This window comes from Ammospiza nelsoni, chromosome 17 (genome assembly GCF_027579445.1).
Source record: "Ammospiza nelsoni isolate bAmmNel1 chromosome 17, bAmmNel1.pri, whole genome shotgun sequence".
Lineage (NCBI taxonomy): Eukaryota > Metazoa > Chordata > Aves > Passeriformes > Passerellidae > Ammospiza > Ammospiza nelsoni.
In genome coordinates this window covers 1668227-1686130 of record NC_080649.1, presented here as the reverse complement: position 1 = coordinate 1686130, position 17904 = coordinate 1668227, and the positions used below count along the sequence as shown (strand labels likewise).

The 17904-nt window shown below is 51.0% G+C and overlaps 1 protein-coding gene across 1 annotated transcript in view; it reads left to right on the top strand.

Annotated features, from left to right (window-relative positions):
* Positions 1-2905: 2905 nt before the first annotated feature.
* The window catches only part of LOC132081003 (lipase maturation factor 1-like), a 92864-nt gene continuing 77865 nt past the window's right edge, over positions 2906-17904 (top strand). The window contains exons 1-2 of the mRNA XM_059484466.1: positions 2906-3049; positions 13871-13936. Coding sequence (XP_059340449.1) covers positions 3038-3049; positions 13871-13936 — 78 coding nt within the window. The 5' untranslated portion in view covers positions 2906-3037. The remainder of the gene's footprint in view (positions 3050-13870; positions 13937-17904) is intronic.

Here is a 17904-nt window from a genome sequence, read left to right as displayed (position 1 = left end):
TGTTTGGGCTCTGTGAACCCCTGAGTGGTGTTCAGAGGTGACAACCCTCAAACCTCAGCAGGACTGGCTCCAGCCTCAGAGCTGTCTAAGAATCTGAAGGATTTGGAGTCTGAGGCTTTCAGGGCAGATGTGAACAACTGTGTGTGAGTCAGCGGGGAGGAACGGGAGGTTCTGCTGATGGATTTGGTAATCTTGGGCCTGGTGTCATCTTACAGCCCAGTGAGGGTGAGCTGAGCCCAGCTCCCCCCTCGTGCACTGAGCTGTGGATTCACTTGTGCTGTTCAACATGTTCATCTCCTCAAATCTTCCCAATTGAGCTGGAATTTTTATAGAAACCACAGCACAGGAGCGTATGGGATAATCCCAGCACTTCCAATGGCCATGGAGCAGCATCCAGCAGCAGTTTGTTTGCACGAGATGAAGCCTGAGAGAGGAGTGGGCTTGGGGGTCTTGGAGGCCTTCTCCAAGCTTAACATTTTTCTAGGAATGACAAATTATGGTCAGGATGAGTCTGTGCTGGATGGGGAAGGAAGAGGCCAGGAGAGGTCCAGGGTGTGAGGATGGATGGATGGATGGATGGATGGATGGATGGATGGATGGATGGATGGATGGATGGATGGATGGATGGATGGATGGATGGATGGATGGATGGATGGAGGCTGGGAAGAAGCACAGTGGGTGATGGATCCTGGAAAACTGATCCCACATGGGCAGCTGTGAAGGCTCCATCCCTCAGGAAGGGGTTTATGAATAAATCAGAGCCTCTCCCAGCTCATCTGCCCTGAACCTGGTTTTAGCAGGACCTTGAGGCAGGAGCAGAGCCCCACATGCCCTCACCGGGGAGCAGCCAGAGCTGGGCAGCATTTAACCCCACACTGGGTGAATTTTGGGGCTCAGCCTGCTGTCCCAGCCTGCGAGCAGAGTCTGTCCTTGTCTGCAGGGGCAGTTAAGCCCAGCTTGGGGCCGGTTTAGCTGCAGAGCAGCTGGGGGTGCCAGGGCTGTGCCCGGCAGCTGGCAGCGCTGTTTACTCCATGCTGCGCCCGGCACGGCTCCATCCTGCTGTGCCAGCTGGTGCCAGGATTCCAGCCCTGGCATCCCTTTGGGATAAAAGCACAGGTGCAGGGCTGAACTCGTGGTCGAGGCCATGCCAGGAAGGCTTGGCTTGGCTCGGTGCTGGGAGCGTCCTCCTGGATGTGCGGGAATTGTCCTGCAGGATGCCAGCGTCCTTCTGTGCCCCTGGCTGGGAACTGGGGTGAAAAACAGAGCAGGGAACGCTGCTGCTGTGCCCTGCTGGGTGAGGGCAGTGCTGCTCTCCGAGGGAATGCATGCACAGGGATGCAGGAGTCTGGATCCCACCCCGACACCCATCCCCAGCAGGGCAGGGTGGTGATTTCCATATGAAAACAGGGATAACAGTGGGATTCTTGTGCTGGCAGGAATGAGGGAGATCTACGACCCTTTTGGTGCCAGTCAGCCCCAGAGCTGGGTTCAGGCACAATTAACCTTTCACTTTTGGGATGAGCCGGTGCTTTCCTGCTGCAGCTGCTTTTTGGGACAATATTCCTCACTTCTCCTTCCAGAACCATTAATTTGGACATCTGGGGGGGCTGTGCTGTGGGCAGGGAGGAGGGGGAGTTTTAAATGGCTTTGATGTGCAATAATCTGAGTTTTTAAAATTGCATTTTGATTTAAGGGGTTTTTGCACATTAAGATTTAAAAAAAAGGAGGTTTCACGACTGTTATTGGAAATATTTTCGAGCAAATTGAAAGTGGTTTTTCTTGTGTGACAACATCAAATCGGGCTGGAAAAATCTTGGGGTAGGGGATCAGGGGGCTCAGGCTGAAGCTGGAATGGGTTTGGAATATGTTTAGAATGTGTTTTCTTTGGGCTGGATGAAGGGAATTGTTATGGATCAAACTGGTGAGGTGCCTGGAGAAACCTTGGGAATGAACTGGAGCCATGGGCACTGCCTGATTCAATTGACATAGCTGAGAATTTCAGTGCCTTAATGGCTCCACCAAGGAATTTTCAGGAATTCTCCTCACCAATGTGCCATTTAATGTCTTTTTTTAAAATGGTTTCAGAGAACAATTCTGTCACACAGAAATATCTGAGAATCAGAACAATTGGAGGTGGGACAAAGCTGCAGCGATTTAGTTTTGGCAGGGATAATTTGGTGCTTCCAGACGTGGCGAGGGTTGGACTTCACCTGTCAAAACAGAGCTGTGTGTTCTGCTTCTCTTGGAATAATCATTGCAATATTTGTAGGCTGGGATGGAGGAGAAAATGCAAAATACAGATTTGCGTGGATCAGGTGGAGTCTGTCTGCTCCAGGGGACCCAGGGAATGGATTCATGGTGGGATCCCAAGGCTCTGCTTTGAGCTCAGTCCAGGGTAATTTGGTTAAATCCAGGGATGGGTAAAATCCAGCACTTGGTAAAAGTGGCCTAATGGACAATTTTGGTACTATTTTGATTTTTTTTGCAATTAAAATTCCGAGCTTCTCATTGCACTGAATGTTGATGGTGACAAGATCTAATGGGATCTTAATTGCTATTTTTTGAAGCTAAAACTGCCCTAATTTGGCAAAAATCCAGCCCAGTCCATGGCACTGCTGCATCCGTCCATGACTGGAGGAATCAGTGGCACTGCTTGCAGTTCCCGTGCCACTTCCCAGGGTACCTAAATCTCATTTTTTCTGGTTTATAGCAGAAAAATTAATCCCCCCTGTGTGGGATGTCTATTTTAGGGCAGCTGGTGCCAGATTTCCCCCAAATTAACTTTAAAAACCATTCAAGGTGTTGTTTTTTTCAGTCCTTCCATTTAAATTTAATTCCAGGACAACTCCCAGCACTCTCACCATAATTACTTCCTTCTTCACTTCTCGTTGTCTCTGCAGGATGGGAATCACAGCTCCTGGAGACAGGATTCCTGGGAATATTCCTGTGCCCCCTCTGGAGCCTGTCCCGCCTGCCCCAGGGCTCTCCTCCCTCCAGGATTGTCATCTGGAGCTTCCGCTGGCTCATCTTCAGGATCATGCTGGGAGCGGTGAGTGGGGATTCTCCTGGGGCTCCTTGCAGGTGCCAGCAGCAGGAACGTCCCATCCCAAATGTCCCATCCCAAATGTCCCATCCCAGCTGGGAGTTTCCCAATCCAGCACCTCGGGATCCATTGGTTTGGGAGTTTTTCCCATTTTCAGGATCATGCTCTGAGCCGTGAGTGGGAATTTCCCTTTGGCTTCTTGGAGATGCCAGCAGCAGGAATGTCCCATCCCAAATGTCCCATCCCAGCTGGGAGTTTCCCAATCCAGTGCCTCAGGGTATACTGGTTTGGCAGTTTTCCCACTAACCAGGAAAAGCTTCCTGCTCTGGTCCTCAGGATGCTTCAGCTCTCTCCTGGTTTTGTTTTGAGGAGGAGGGAATGATCTGTGTGGATGTGTTGGTGCTGCACTTGAGGGGCTCTTCCAAAGGAATTAAAGGGAATTTGGGCGTTGTGGCTTTTCCACAAGACTGTTGGAATCCTGTGGGTAATTCCCAGCTTTCCTCAGATTTCTTCTCCTTTGTTTTTGCTTTCCTGAGCTGTCACTCTCTGCTCTGTACTTCCAAACTGAGCAATTGCTGCAGAACTGTCCTGGTGCCAGAGGGAATTCCCAAGCAGCTTTAAGGGAATCCATCAGGACCTGACACATCCCATTAAAATTAAAATCAAGGTGTGGCAGGAGTGTTCTCCCATCAGCTCCATCTGCTTGGACCTTCCAGAACATCCCAAAACTTGAAAGCTGAAGATCATCACTGTAGGAGGAGTGGTTGGGTTTTTTTAGAATTTTGCCTTGGAATTTTTTTCAGGGATCTCAGGGTGAAGGTTTTATTTGGGGCATTTTTCACCAATGGGATCTGAACCAAACGTCAGCACATCCTGAGGGATGCAGGCTGGATCCCAGGATCCTGATGCTTCTTTGGATTCAGGGATTGCCTGGATGGGGCACTCAGAGCTCTGCTCTGGTTGGCACTGTGGGGATTGGTCATGGGATGATGATTTTGTAGTTCTTTTCCAGCCTCAGTGATCCCAGGATTCTGTGGTTCTCAGCCATGATGTGATTGTTGAGTGAATTGACACCAGGCATAGCCAAACATCCCCAATTTCCTTAAAAATTGATCTGATCACCAATTTGCTTTCCTTCTAAACTGGGATCTGCCTGAGATTTTTTCCTGCAGATGTGTCTCATAAATTCTGAATTATGGGGCAGGCTGGGTATGAAGGAAAACTCTGCTTCCCAAACATCTCTGTTCCCATTATCCCCGTGCTGCTCTCCGCTTTGCCAGGAGAGCAATAACTCCTGATATGTTTGGGAAGAGACATGTCCCTGTGTGCCTGAACACTGATATATCACTGACAGCCACAGGAGAGGAAAACATGGAAAGGTCATTAAATGGAGACCCCCACAAGCGAGTGATTGATGGGATCTTTAATGTTTTGGGGCCTGAAGTCGTGTAGGATTTCTCCTGGGCTGGGGGAGCGGCTCAGCAGGCAATGGGAAGGAGAAGGATCCTCCTGGAGCCCAGGTGCACCTGCTCCCAGTGCATCTTTGGTTTCCTCCTGAGCTGGCCAGGAGCTCAGCACGTGCAGCAGGAGTTTCCCCAGTGGGATTGGCAGGGTTGGTGTTTTCTGCAGGAATTTCAGCTTTCCCACCTGGTTCTCCTGGGATTCTCTGGGCTGGTTGGGGTGGGGCTTTCCTTGGGAAATCCTCCAAGCAAGAAACATTCCCTGGGGGCAGCTGGGCTTTCCTCACCGTGTGCTGGGTGTTAGGAGAGCGTTTTGGGAATGTTCCTTGGGCGGGCGAGGTGGTGTCTCCATCCCAGTGCTCTCCTGTTTTCCATGGTCCCTTCCTGAACCACAGGGCTGATTTCACTTTCAGCCCTTTTCCCTCCACTCAGTGTCTCATATCTGGGATCTTTCTCCACGTGGAGCTCTGACAAGCTGGGACTTTGCACTGAGCAGAGCTGCTCTGGTTTGGAGGAGGATGTTGGAGGAAGGGTTGGAACGAGACCATCTTCAAGGTCTCTTCCAACGCAAACCATTTCATGATCAGGGAGTTTTGCTGTTTCCTGGCTAAACCTCCTCCCCAAAAATCACGTCCAGACCTTGCTGTGTTGTGCACAGGAGCTGGCTGGGCTTGTTTAGGGAGAAGTGGGATAATCCCAGCTGTGGTGGGAGGCGAGGAGCCCAGGCAGGCGCTGCTGCTGCTGCTGGGTTTGATTGGCAGCCAGTGCTGGGCTGAGCTCAAATATTGCTGCCTTTTTAAAAGGCATAATTACGTGATTCAATCTATATGTTTGATGTTCCTAATCACCCATTAGAGCAGGATGTAAAGAGGGATGCTTCCCAGGAACATGCCACAGAATAGGGGCTCTTTGTGTGAGCCAGCAGCTCGTTAGGCAGTGAGTGATGCAAACACACATTTGCGGGGCTGCTTTCCCTCAGAAGAGCTGGGTGGTTTGATGGCTTCGTCATTTTGTTTGTGACTCTCTGTCACTCGGATTTCCTGAGGCTTGGAAGATGCAGAGTGTGGGTTTGTGATGCCATCAGAGTCACGAGGTGGGAGGCAGAGGTGTGTGCTGAGATTTCTGCCAATCCTCAGGTGAAGGCATGAGAGGACACAGCCTCACCTTGCACCAGGAGGGTCAGATTAAATACTAGAATTATTTAATTTTTCTCTGAAGGAATGGTCAGCACTGGAATGAGTTGCCCAGGGAGGTGGTGAAGTCACCATGGAAGTGTTTGAGACATTGGATGTGTTGGCACTGGGTGGTCCTGGAGGTCTCTTCCAGCCCCGATAATTCTGTGATTCCAACCACACAACACATTCTGTGCTCACCAAGCCACAGGGACTTCCCAGGAGGAGCAGCCCCGCTGCCAGCAGGGTCCTTGGCATGGTGGCACTGAGGTGTTTTGTCACCTGCAGCTGCCTGGGGACTCTGCTGTCCCTCTCTCCAGGAACACAAATATCTGATCCAGCAGGCAGAGTTGCTTTTCCAGCTGCTCCATTCCCTCGGTGCTGGGTGGGTTTGGGGGGTGTAAGCCCCTTCTCCCAGCCCCTCATTGCAGGCTGGGGGTCCTGAGGGAGCTCCTGGCAGCCCTTTTCCCAAAGTGCAGGGTTTAATAATCCCTGATTCCCAAAAAATAAGGGATTGGTTGGAGCTGGGTTCCCTGCACCAGCATCTCCCTGAGTCTCATGGGCTCCCACTGGTGCCAGCTCTGCCTGGAGCTTTTTGGGAGGATTCTGATTGAACCCCCATCCTGTGCTCCCAAACTCTCCCAGGTGGAAGAGTTTCTGCTTCATTTTTAGGTTGTTTTGGGGTTTTATGGGCAGCAGCCTTGCTCAGGAACTCTCCATCAAATACATCTTGTGGCTAAAACCCCATTGGGCAAATATTAGTCCTGGGTTTTTGCTGCAAGGCCTGAGAGTAGGTGACAGCTTCACGGAGTCCATACATTCTGGGGAATTCCTGCTGCAGGTGAGAGCCACGTGCTGGGGGAGCCCAAATTCCTGCCCAGGGCTGGGCTGGAGCTCATGAATTGCCAACAACATCCTGAGGAAAACCTGGAGTCGCTCCTTGTGCCCTGGAAGTCACCAGGGATTGTTAAAGCAAACCATAAAAGAGAGTTTCTGTTTCTTCATCAGGGCAGGGGCTGAGGGAGCTCAGAAATGTGAGAATTTGGCTGTCATCAACACCTGCCTGCAACTGCAGCAGCACTGAGCACACCTGGAAGCTGCAGGAGCACGGAATGGGATCTCAGGGGCTTTGGGAGGAGCCCTGGAGCAGCAGGTTCATCCTCCAGCCCTGCAGTGGCTGAGGGGACAGTGCTGGGGGGCTTCTCCTGATATCTCTGCCCTGGGCTGTTCCTGGCTGCAGGAGCTGCATCCCCTGGGCTGGGAGATCAGGGTGCTGGGTTGGTGTCCAGCAGCACTTCCCTGCATCTCTCAGCCCTGCTGGGATGTGCCCATCATCCAAAGCATTCCTGGGTCCCTCGTGGCCTCTTGATGATGTTCTGTACAAGGAATATCACCCTGGAATGGTCTGGCTTGGAAAGGATCCTAAAGCTCATCCAGCTCATCCAAAGGATCTTAAAACTCATCCAAGGATCTTAAAACTCATCCAGTTCCAACCCCAGCACCTTCCGCTGTCACAGGTGATCCAACCTGGCCTTGGACCCTCCCAGGGATGGGGCAGCCACAGGAAACAGGGAAAACAAGGAAAAATTCTCCCTGCTGAGGATGCATGGAGGAGATGGAGGGGCTTTGAGCATCAGGGGTGTAACAGCAGGCTGGAAAATGGGAATGAGCAGGGAATGGAGGTGGAGCTGTGCCTCACAGAGGATCCCAGCCATATGGAATGAGTTACCAGGGAAGGTGGCTGGAGCAGTGAGTGTGAGGCTGAGACATCTTGATTACTTTCTGCAGGAAAGGATTGAAGAGCGGAGTGAAAAACCAGGGAAACGGGATTTAAAGCACATTACCACTTTAATTTAAAAGTGCCCAAAGCAAGGAAATTCAGATTTAAGCTGCCAATCTCTGCCTGGCTGCTGCAGGTGTTGGGGCTGGGAGGACTCTGGGGTCTGTGTCCAGATGGGTCCTGGGGCCATGAGGCCAATCCCAAACTTTGGGTTTGTCCCAGGAATGAGATCCTTTAATAGGTGTGTTCTGTGATAAATCTATTCTTTATAACAGAAATGTATTTTTTTTAATTACCTGCCCTGTGTGCAGTGCCCTGGACACCTTCTCAGTGTGATGCCCTTTAAAGTGTTGCAGGATCTGGGATGGGTCCCTCAGGAATGATTTTCTTCCCCCTTTTATCCTCCCAGTTTGGAGAGCCCATCCCAGGAGCTCCTCCTCATGTCATATGCGAGGTCCTGAGGAAGAATTTAGGGGCAGTTTAGGGGAATTTAGGGATTTTTTGGGAAACCCAAGAGCATCTTTTCCACTTGGGATTTGTGCCTTGGCCGTGCCTCCCCTTGCTTTGCTTCCTGTAAACAAAATTTCTCTCTGTTTTTTTTTCCCCACTTCCCAGATTTCCCTTTCTGTCAGGATGGCCCCCCCTTCCCAAATCCAGGCTCAGCCCCCTTGAGCTGTTCAGGAACATCCTCGGCTGCAGAACAGAGGATTGGGAGCAGCTTTTGGCAGGCAGAGACTTAGAAAATAATTTCAGTCCTTTGCTGTTTCTCATGTGCACAAGAGATATTTTCCCCTTTTGCAGGAGGATAAAAGATCATTTAAAGTGACAGTTTTGGGGAAAAAATAGTACAAAAAGAATTACAATAATCAATTTTTTCCCCCTTAAATTATCAGTTTTTTCCTGTGGATTTGTCCATCTTTCTCCGAGATGTCTTTTCACAGAAAAAGGATCAATTCCTTCTAGATAATTTATACATCACTTGATATTTAATATATTTTTAAACAGTTCTGAATTTTCTTTGCTGTTAAAAAATCTTTCTTTTAACCCACTGCAGCAAATCCTTTCAGAACCTCGCGGTTCGTGTGAAACTCTTGGTGTTCCTTGTTTTGTTTTTGCTTGGAGCCTGTTAAAAGTGTCAGGACGTGGGTGGCATTTGAAAGGTTACTGGAAAGGGTGGGGCTGTGATTAGCTAAGAAGGGAGATGAACTTTCTGGCAAAAATAAGGAAGACTTTGAAGCAAACAGAATCTGGATGCCTGCAGGAAAATGGAATCGAATAAAAGATGAAATTGGGGCGATCCCGAGGTGCAGAGGGGGGAGCAGCAGCAGAACCCAGCGGATGTAGATGTCAGCTCGGTGACAGGCGTGCCCTGATCCCGGGCATTATGGCCCTGCAATGGAGAATAATTATTCTAATTTGTTTTATTACATTAGCGTGGGTAGGAGGGAAGAAAGGGAGCTTTCTTCGCTGCCTCGCTCATTATTCCTGGGCGAGCACGGCGGGGCCAGCTCCCGGCTCCCGCGCCGGCCCTTCATGGGAATTTTTGGAAAATGATGTCTGCAATGTTCTGACCTTTGCCGTCCCAGCTGCAGCCTCCTCCTCTCTGCAGGGATCCCACACTTGACTCCTTAGCAACCTCCTTTGTGCCTCTGATCTCTCTCCACTCGTCTGTAATAGCCCTTGGCAGCGGGACTTGTTGTTCCTTGGTGGCTGGAAAAGGCAGGAGCCGCCGGTGCCAAGGGTTTTGCAGGATCCCTTTCACCCAGCGCTGCCACCAGAGCCCCCCAGATGCTGCTGGGGGCTTCTCGGAGGGGCTTTTGGGGGGATTTGATGGAGGGAAACAGCAGCAAATCAAAGGAGGCAAAGTCAGCCCCAGGGAGTTCTCCTGCGAGGTTTCCGCCCATGCGGGGCTTTGTGGTTGTGGTGGCTCTGGTTTGGCTCTGGGCAGGTTCTCCTGTGCTCTTTCAGGTTCTCCTGAGCTCCTGCAGGTTCTCCTGAGCTCCTGCAGGCTCTCCTGAGCTCCTTCAGGTTCTCCTGAGCTCCTGGGGCCACTCAGAGCCCCTGTGTGCAGGAGGGAGCAGGCAGGTGGGGTTTGCTCACCTGGATCATGGCAGGATCCTGGAAAGGTCCCTCATGGCCAGGGACACCTCCTGCTGTCCCAGGTTACTCCAAGCTCCATCCAGCCTGGCCTTGGACACTCACAACGTTCTCAGGATGGTGTGGAGGTGCCAGGCTTGGAGCTGAACAGGGCTGGGCAAGGTGCAGAGCAGAACCAGCTGAGGAGCACACAGCTGGTGGAGGAATTGTAAAGCATGGGGTGGTTTGGGTTGGAACAGACCCTAAAGCCCGTCCTGCCGTGGGCAGGGACACCTCCCACCATCCCAGACTGCTCCCAGCCCATCCAGCCTGGCCTCAAACCCTTCCAGGCATGGAGCATCCCGTTATTCCTCTCTCCTCATGGAGGGAGCAGCAGGAACCTGAGTTCAGTGAGGTTGGTGGGAACATCAGGTGCTGCTCTGGTGCTCACCTTTGGCTTGCTGCTGTCACAGCAGAGGCTGTACCTGTGTCACCTGTTCCCTGTGGGACATTCCCTGCAGAGCAGAACACCTGGGATCCAGCTCATCCTTCCTGTACCATAGACCCTGATCCATCAGCAGGGAGGGAGATGGGGAAGGTCTGGGGCTCTGAGGGGCTTTAGACCCCCAGCTGAAGTTGGTCTCATTGGATTCCTCAGATTTAAGTTCTCCAGGAGCCTCTTCCAGCCCAGCCTATAATCCTGAAATGGTTTTATTTTTAGATGTCACCTTGGGAAGCTCCTTCCTCTCCCGCACACTGGGGTCTAAATTTGTCTCAGAATACCCTGGTGAGGGTTTGGCTTTCACAGAGATGGTGAAACCACTTTTCCTGTGGGTAGCAGAGGTGGGAAGTGCACGGAGCTGGGATTTTCCCTGGAAGCTTCCCTTATTTATAGCAGGAGCAAAATGAAAATCTAGAATTTAGTTGGGAACTTTGGGTGGGTTTTTGCCCATCTTTTCTACAGCAAAGACACAGAAAGGTCTTTAAATTGACTCTAAATTTGTAACGTGGGTGCCCCATTCCCCACCCTTCCCTCTGGAGCTGGGATCAATAGGGAATTTTGCAGACATAGCTTGAGTCACCAAGCTTTTGCTCAGCTTCCCGTGCTATTGGCCTGTCTGTACCATTTTTTTCAGAATTAATTTTGGGCTGAAAAAGTCTCAAAGAAGTGCTTTGTTCCTCCTTGACACTCACTCCAGGGAAAAAAGGAAAAAAAAAGAAAAAAAAAAAGAGGAGAAAAAGGAAAAAAAAAAGCCGTGGAAAATCTGACATCTGCATTGTAGAGAAAAATCAATAGATAGGGAGGAATATAATTATCCCCCACTCCTGAAGGAATTTTTCAGATATTTTTTGGAACAGTGACTCATATGGGCTTAGGGCTTGAATGACATTTTAATTATTCTGGCTTTTTTTTTTTTGCTTTGAATCACCCAAGTACAGCAGGCTGGAAGGGGCACAGTTGGGCACAGCCATCAGGGGAGGATGGAAGGGCAGGATTTGGGGATTTGGTGTTGGAGCTGAGCCCTTCCCTCCCCTCAGGTGGGCGCTGGATCCTCCTGGATCTCTGATGGATCCCCCTGGATCCTGTTTGCTGGCATCCTGTAAATATGGGAACATTTCCCCTCCTTTGGGAATGTTTTATTTCATCTTCAGAGCAGGGCTGGTGTGGGGGCAAAGTGATTAAAGCCAGGGATTTTATTATCCACCATTAAGGTAAATCTAAAAAAAAAAATCCTAACTGTAATTTTCCTTGCCCTCTGAGAAATGCTGCTGGATTTAATTGCCTTTAATTAATTAGGGGAGTTTGGGGTTTTCCAGGTCCAAGCAGGTGCTGCATCTCCAGCCTGCCCCGTGCTCCTTGGCCATGCCCTGCAGGGACCAAACCTGGCAGGGCAGGAGGAATTGAGCCCATAATTCATTCTGGACCTTAATTCAATCCAGGGGCAACATTTTATACTGCTCCTGCTGTAAATTCCTGTGACAGGGACCCCAATTCCCCTCCCCAGGCCAGGAGCTCTCATTATCCCGAGGAGTGCCACCAGTGCCCGACCCCGTGTCCCTGCAGCCACCACCAGCAGTGGGAATTTAATAATCCTGGATTCAGGGCGAGGCCACAGAGGTGAAAGGGCCTCTGCTGGTTCACTTGGCCACCTGGTCGCTTGCCTTGAGCTCGGATTTAATTTGTATTCCTGAAAACTTCCCGATTTCCGGCAGCCCCGGGATGGGCAGAGCTGCCTTGCAGCTCGAGGGTTCTGTGATTCTCCTGCTCCTTTCCTGCCTCTCCTCAGCAGAGCTGAAGCCTCAGCACACAGAGGTTTTTCTGTGCAATTTCTTGGTCCAAATCGTTGGGAAAGCTGGAAAACTCAGGTGCCAGTGTGGGAGTGAAGGGGCCTCGAAGACAGCTCGGGGTAAAGCTGACTTGAAGCCCCTTCATGATGAGAGTGGGAGTTTTTTATGCTGCAAAACATCTTTGATATGAATACTTTCCTGTTTGAAAGCTTTCTAGTAAACAAAAAGGGATGAACTGCCTGAGTGAGTCATTGCAGGGAAAATCAGGATTTTCAGAGCGCTGCTTTTCCCCATCCTTGTTTTAATTGGAGTTTTAATTATCCCTGCTGGATAATAGAGTTTGATAACAGCCCGGGGAAGGGAGGAGGAGGGAAGGTCATCAAGATAACTGTCCTGTTTTAATATTGGAACATTCCTGCACAGAGCTTCCTCAGTGTGTGCTGGCCCTGCCAGGGCTGGAGCTGCAGCACATCCTGGGAGATGCTATCGCCAGATCCTGTAATTTTAGAAAAGCTGGGAGGGCAGGACAGCCTGGGGAGGGGAGGATGGAGTGGCTGCTGACAGTCAGGGTGTCTTGTCCCTGCTTCAGATTTACTTGCTGAGTAAATCCCTGGAGACAGAACTGCTTTGCCATCCTTGAAATCCTGGGTGATCTCGCTTTGCATCCCTTTTCTGCCAGGCAGGAGTTCAGAAACTCAGCTCCGCCCGGTGCTTTCAGCTGTCAGACAGACAGACAGACAGATATGCAGCCCTGGGGACTGGATATTCCTGGATATTTCCAAGGTCTGGACAGTTTTGGAGGGTCTTTAATTGGAATTTTGAATTTATTTTGAGCTGCAAATGTGTTAAACTTTGTTTAATGCTGCAAGTGAAGATTTGTTTTAGCGTGAGCAGGGAGGTTGGAGCAGAGGAGCCACTGTGGTCTCTTCCAACCTGTTCCAGTTCTGGGCATTTAGATGGAATTCATAAATGCTGGAATCTCCTCCTCTGAGCTCAGATTTTGTCTCTGGAAGGTCACTGATCCCTTCCCTGCTGCAAATGCCAGGAAGCCTCAGGATGCTCCCAGAATCTCCCAGGGTTTTCCTCCTGGGGAAGGCAGGACCATCACAATCAGGGCAATGTCAGAGGCAGGCAAATACCCCCTAATTGTATGCAGATGACAGAGCTGCTTCGGCCTTTTGACTAGTGAAGCTTTCCTCAATTTGGGATATTGTGATCCTAATCAGGGACCTCTCCCGGACATCAAAGCCAGCCGTGATTGCTCGGCTTCCTGCTCCAGCCCATCCCTGCCCAGGTGTCTTTCCTGCTCTGGCCCACTGATTCCTTTCTGCTCTTCATCTCCGAGGCAGAGAAATTCAATCCCAATATTGCTGCCAGCCCTGGAATGGACCCAGTGATTTGGAAATGTCCCCTCTCGTTGTTCTGAGGTCCCAGGGCAGGGGATACCTGCTGGCCCAGCCTCTAACCTGAGGTGGGGCAGAGCTGTCAGCACTGCAGCCAGCTGTGTTTGGGGCTGGCAGCTTCCTTCCCCTGCTCCTCTTTTGTCTCTCTAATTATTTTAATTGCATCTCTGTGTCTCCATCTCCAGCTCGGTGGCTCTGCTCCCTTTTCCACAGGCAGCAGAGGTGGCTTTGCCCGAGGGAAGCTGTTGGGTTTGGATGTTCAAATTGTGAATCTTGCTGGCTTTTGTGTGTTATCCCAGGGACAGAGCCTGGTTTTTCCTATTGCTGCTTCCCAGGGATGCTGGGAGCGATGCCAGGAGCCCTGGGCTGCTCAGACCTGAGCAAAGGCTCAGCTGTAGCTGAGGCTTCTTCCTGGAAGGGGAATTTGGCATATTCCATAAGGATTTATGTCAGATTTTCAGTAACCAGGCAGTGGAATGAGTCAGAGTCATTGTGTTCCCTTGGGAACCACAACTGGACCCAGGCTGTGGATGTGCCGTGGGTCTCATTCAACCCCTGCAGTTTAACCACAGAAGTTGGCACCTTGAGACACAAAGAAAAATAAAATAAACTAATTGTGACAATATTTTTGCCCTTTTTTCCCTCAGGGGCTGATTAAAATCCGAGGAGATCGCTGCTGGAGAGAGTTAACTTGCATGGATTATCACTACGAGGTGAGTGATGTGCACACAAAACCTCATTTCTCTTGTCTGCTTTGCTTTTGTAAAATCATTTCCCCCAACCTTTCCTCTCCTGCCAGGCAGCCCTCCGTGTTTTCCCTCTTTATCCCAGCCTCTGGCACTCAGGCCATGTCCCTGTGCCAGCTGGGTGATGCTGTTTTTTCCCAACCACACTCCTAAAAGACCAATTTCTCTCCTTCCCTCCCCTCCCCATCGTGGATCCAGGAGCAAACCTGAGATTTTCTGAGAACTTGCACTGTAAATCTGCTGCAGGGCAGGGAAAGGAGAAGAGAGGAGGTTTTTGTGGTGCTGTTTGTGCTTGCACCCCCAAAAAGTGGCCATCTGACAGAATCAGAGCATCCCTGTGCTCTCCAACATGCACAGCAGATCCTTGGCAGTTCAGAACTCTGTGGGTTTATCTTTTTGACATCTGTTGCAGTGATTATGTTGCATTTTGATTATAAATTGGGGCTTTTTGCTGGCTCTGGGTTCGTCTCCTCTCTGGTTCCAGAGGCAAAATTGGCTCCTCTTCTCTCCTCACCTCTGTTTTTGCATTTGAGTTTTATATAAATGGTGGTAAAGAGGAAAATGCTGCATCCAGTGATGATCCCAGGGTGAGAAGCTCTGGGTTGGTGAAGGGAATAATCCTGAAGGAATATTTCCTTCCCTGGATTCACCTCACAGCCACTGCAGTTATAATGTCTCTGCCCTGGAATCTGTGGCCATCAAATATTTGGGAATACAAGTCTGATGAGGAGGAGCTGGGAAGGGGCTCAGCCTGGAGAAAAGGGGGATCAGGAGGAATTTCTGGCTCTGCACAGTCCCTGATAGCCAGGGGCAGCCAGGGATGTTGGGCTGTGCTCCCAGGGAACAGGGACAGGAGCAGAGGGAATGGCCTAAGGGAAAGTTTAGATTGGGTATTTAGGGAAAATTCCTTCCCTAAAAGGGTGGTCAGGCATTGGAAGGGCTGCCCAGGGCAGAGATGGAGTTTCCATCCCTGGAGGTGACCAAAACCCACATGGATGTGGCACTTGAGGACATGGTGATGAGCATGGCTGGTGTTGCTGTTGTTGATGATCTCAAAGGACTTTCCCAACTGTAACAATCCCATGACTTTATGAAATAAGATTTTGCATGCCCAAAAAGCTCTTGTTTGCCTTCTCAGCTTTAAATCTCCTTTTCTGTGTCTCTCTCATTTACTTTCACTGGGGTTTTCCCTCACTGTGGGGCTGGGCCTGTCCCAAAGCTGCTGCTCCTTGGCTCTCCCACAGCACCAAGGATCCACCTTCACCCCCAGCAAAACCTGGGATGAAAAACCCCTTCAGTGCTCTCCTTGTCATCCTGAGCATGCGTGGCTGCAGTAAATTATCCCCTTTGCAGGCACCTGGCAGCACTTGGGGAAAATGCAGCTCTGAGCCAGCCCGGGCCAGCTCCAGCACTGACCCCAACCCACAACAATCAGCCCCAATAATCCCAAATCAATCCCAGCATCAGTCCTGGAGCCCAGAGGGATAATTGAGACCATTCCTATCAGATCCATAAGGCAGGATCCCCAGCCTGTGCGAGTAATTGGGACCAGGGGCAGGGGGCAGATCTCGTTATCAATATCAATTATTTTAATCCCCACAAAAGAGGCTGCGAGAAAAGGAAAATGAAAGAGGCCAAACTTTGTCCACCAGCAATAATGGAACAAAAATACCTAAAGCTGGGATTCACCTGCTCATTCCTGCCAGAGGGAGGGAGAAAAGGGGGCAGTGAAGAGGGAGGGAGGGAGCTGGGAATCTGCTCATAATTAGGATGATAAAAGTGGGGATTGGAGCAGGCTGGGGATGGATTTGGGCCAGATGGGTTGTGCTGAGATGTATGTTGGCCACCCCAGCTCTCCTGCTCCAGCACAAGCTGCATCCAAGATCTACATGGGCTCCTGTGCCAAGAGAATTAATGGAAACACATGGCCTCCATCCCCGCCTGGACTGTTTATTTGTAGTAGGACCTGCAGCTCTGCCCGTGGAAAAGAACATTTCCACTTTTGTCAGGAGCTGTGGATGGGACAGCCCAGTGGTGTTATGGTTAAATGGGACATTTTCCCTTCCTCCTTCCCTTCTGGTGTGCAGGGCCTCCATCCCAGCCTTGCTGGAGCTCTCTGTGAGATTTGGAGAGGGCAATGGCATGCTTGGTGCAGGAGAGGGATTTTCCTACCAGCCTGACCCTCCTGGGCCCCTCAGGGGGAGATGGGCTCCAGCAATTCTGGGTTCTCTCTGGGCTGAGGATTAATGGTGCCTGTGGGTGCCAGGAGCCCCAAACTCTAATCCCAGCTTGGCAAGACACCACAAACAGGGAATTTCAGCTCCTCCTCCTTGATTTCTGTGCTGTCCAGGCCAAGGTGAGCACCTGGGTTGCACTTGGAGTGGCTGTGGGATGGGATCCCAATCCCTGTGGTGTCCTGGAGCTTCCTGTGTCCACATCACCACATCCAAATGGACACACCTGGGTGGCACCTGGCAGGAGAAGTCCTGGAATCTGCCATCCATGGGTTTATTTATCCCTTTTTGGGGTTGCTGTTGTTTCACTGTGATTGGAGGACTCTTTGCCCTGCAAGGAATGCCAGGAAAAAGCAGTTTTCCCTCAGGAGGCACCAGGTCTGAGCCAGGGTTGGGATGGGGATGGGGAGCACCCATGGCCTCAGCATTGCCTTGTTCCAGGATTTATCTGGGAGTGCAGCCTGGCACAGGCACAGCAGAGCAAATCCCAGGCTGGAAAATCCCAGAGCCCTGCAGAGCCCCCTGTGCCCAGATCTCCTGGCACAGAGCAGCTCAGAACACCAAACATGGACATTTCCAATCCAAAACACTCCAGAAGAAGCCTCTGGATGCTGGTGGAGCGTTTGGCAGAGCAGTTCTGATAATCACAGGGATTTTGGGCCGGGCAGGTCCTGCATGGTCTGCTCTCTCCTGTCCCAGCATGGATGTGTCAGGTTGGGATGCAATCCACTGATGCATTTTTCCTGCTGGCTGCCAAACTGCTGCTGCTGCTTTTTAATTCCAGACAGATATCTTGGAAAATTCAGCCACCAACTGGAGGGAACAGCTGTGGGAGCAGCTGCTGGGGCAGGAGCCCTGCTGGGCACCGAATCCAGGGCAAGTGCTGGACACAGCCATGGTCCCTCCTGAGGGACCTCACTGACCTGGCCAGGGAAAGGGGGACATGGAGGGGCTGGAGCCTGGCCAGGGAGGGGAATGCACCCCCAGGAAGGGGCTCAGCCTGGAGAAATGGGGGATCAAGGGGAATATTTGGCTCTGCACAAGTCCCTGACAGGAGGGGACAGCCAGGGGGATCAGGCTGTGCTCCCAGGGAACAGGGACAGGAGCAGAGGGAATGGCCTAAGGGAAAGTTTAGATTGGATATTTAGGGAAAATTCCTTCCCTAAAAGGGTGGTCAGGCATTGGAAGGGCTGCTCAGGGGAGAGATGGAGTTTCCATCCCTGGAGGTGACCAAAACCCACATGGATGTGGCACTTGAGGACATGGTGATGAGCATGGCTGGTGTCGCTGTTGTTGATGATCTCAAAGGACTTTCCCAACTGTAACAATCCCATGACTTTATGAAATAAGATTTTGCAGGTCCAAAAAGCTCTTGTTTGCTTTAAATCTCCTTTTCTGTGTCTCTCTCATTTACTTTCACTGGGGTTTTCCCTCACTGTGGGGCTGGGCCTGTCCCAAAGCTGCTGCTCCTTGGCTCTCCCACAGCACCAAGGATCCACCTTCACGCCCAGCAAAACCTGGGATAAAAAAACCCTTCAGTGCTCTCCTTGTCATCCTGAGCATGGGGTGGCTGCAGTAAATTATCCCCTTTGCAGGCACCTGGCAGCACTTGGGGAAAATGCAGCTGGAGGTGACCAAACCCACGTGGATGTGGCACTTGGGCACATGGGCCAGTGGTGACTCTGGTGCTGCTGGGAATGG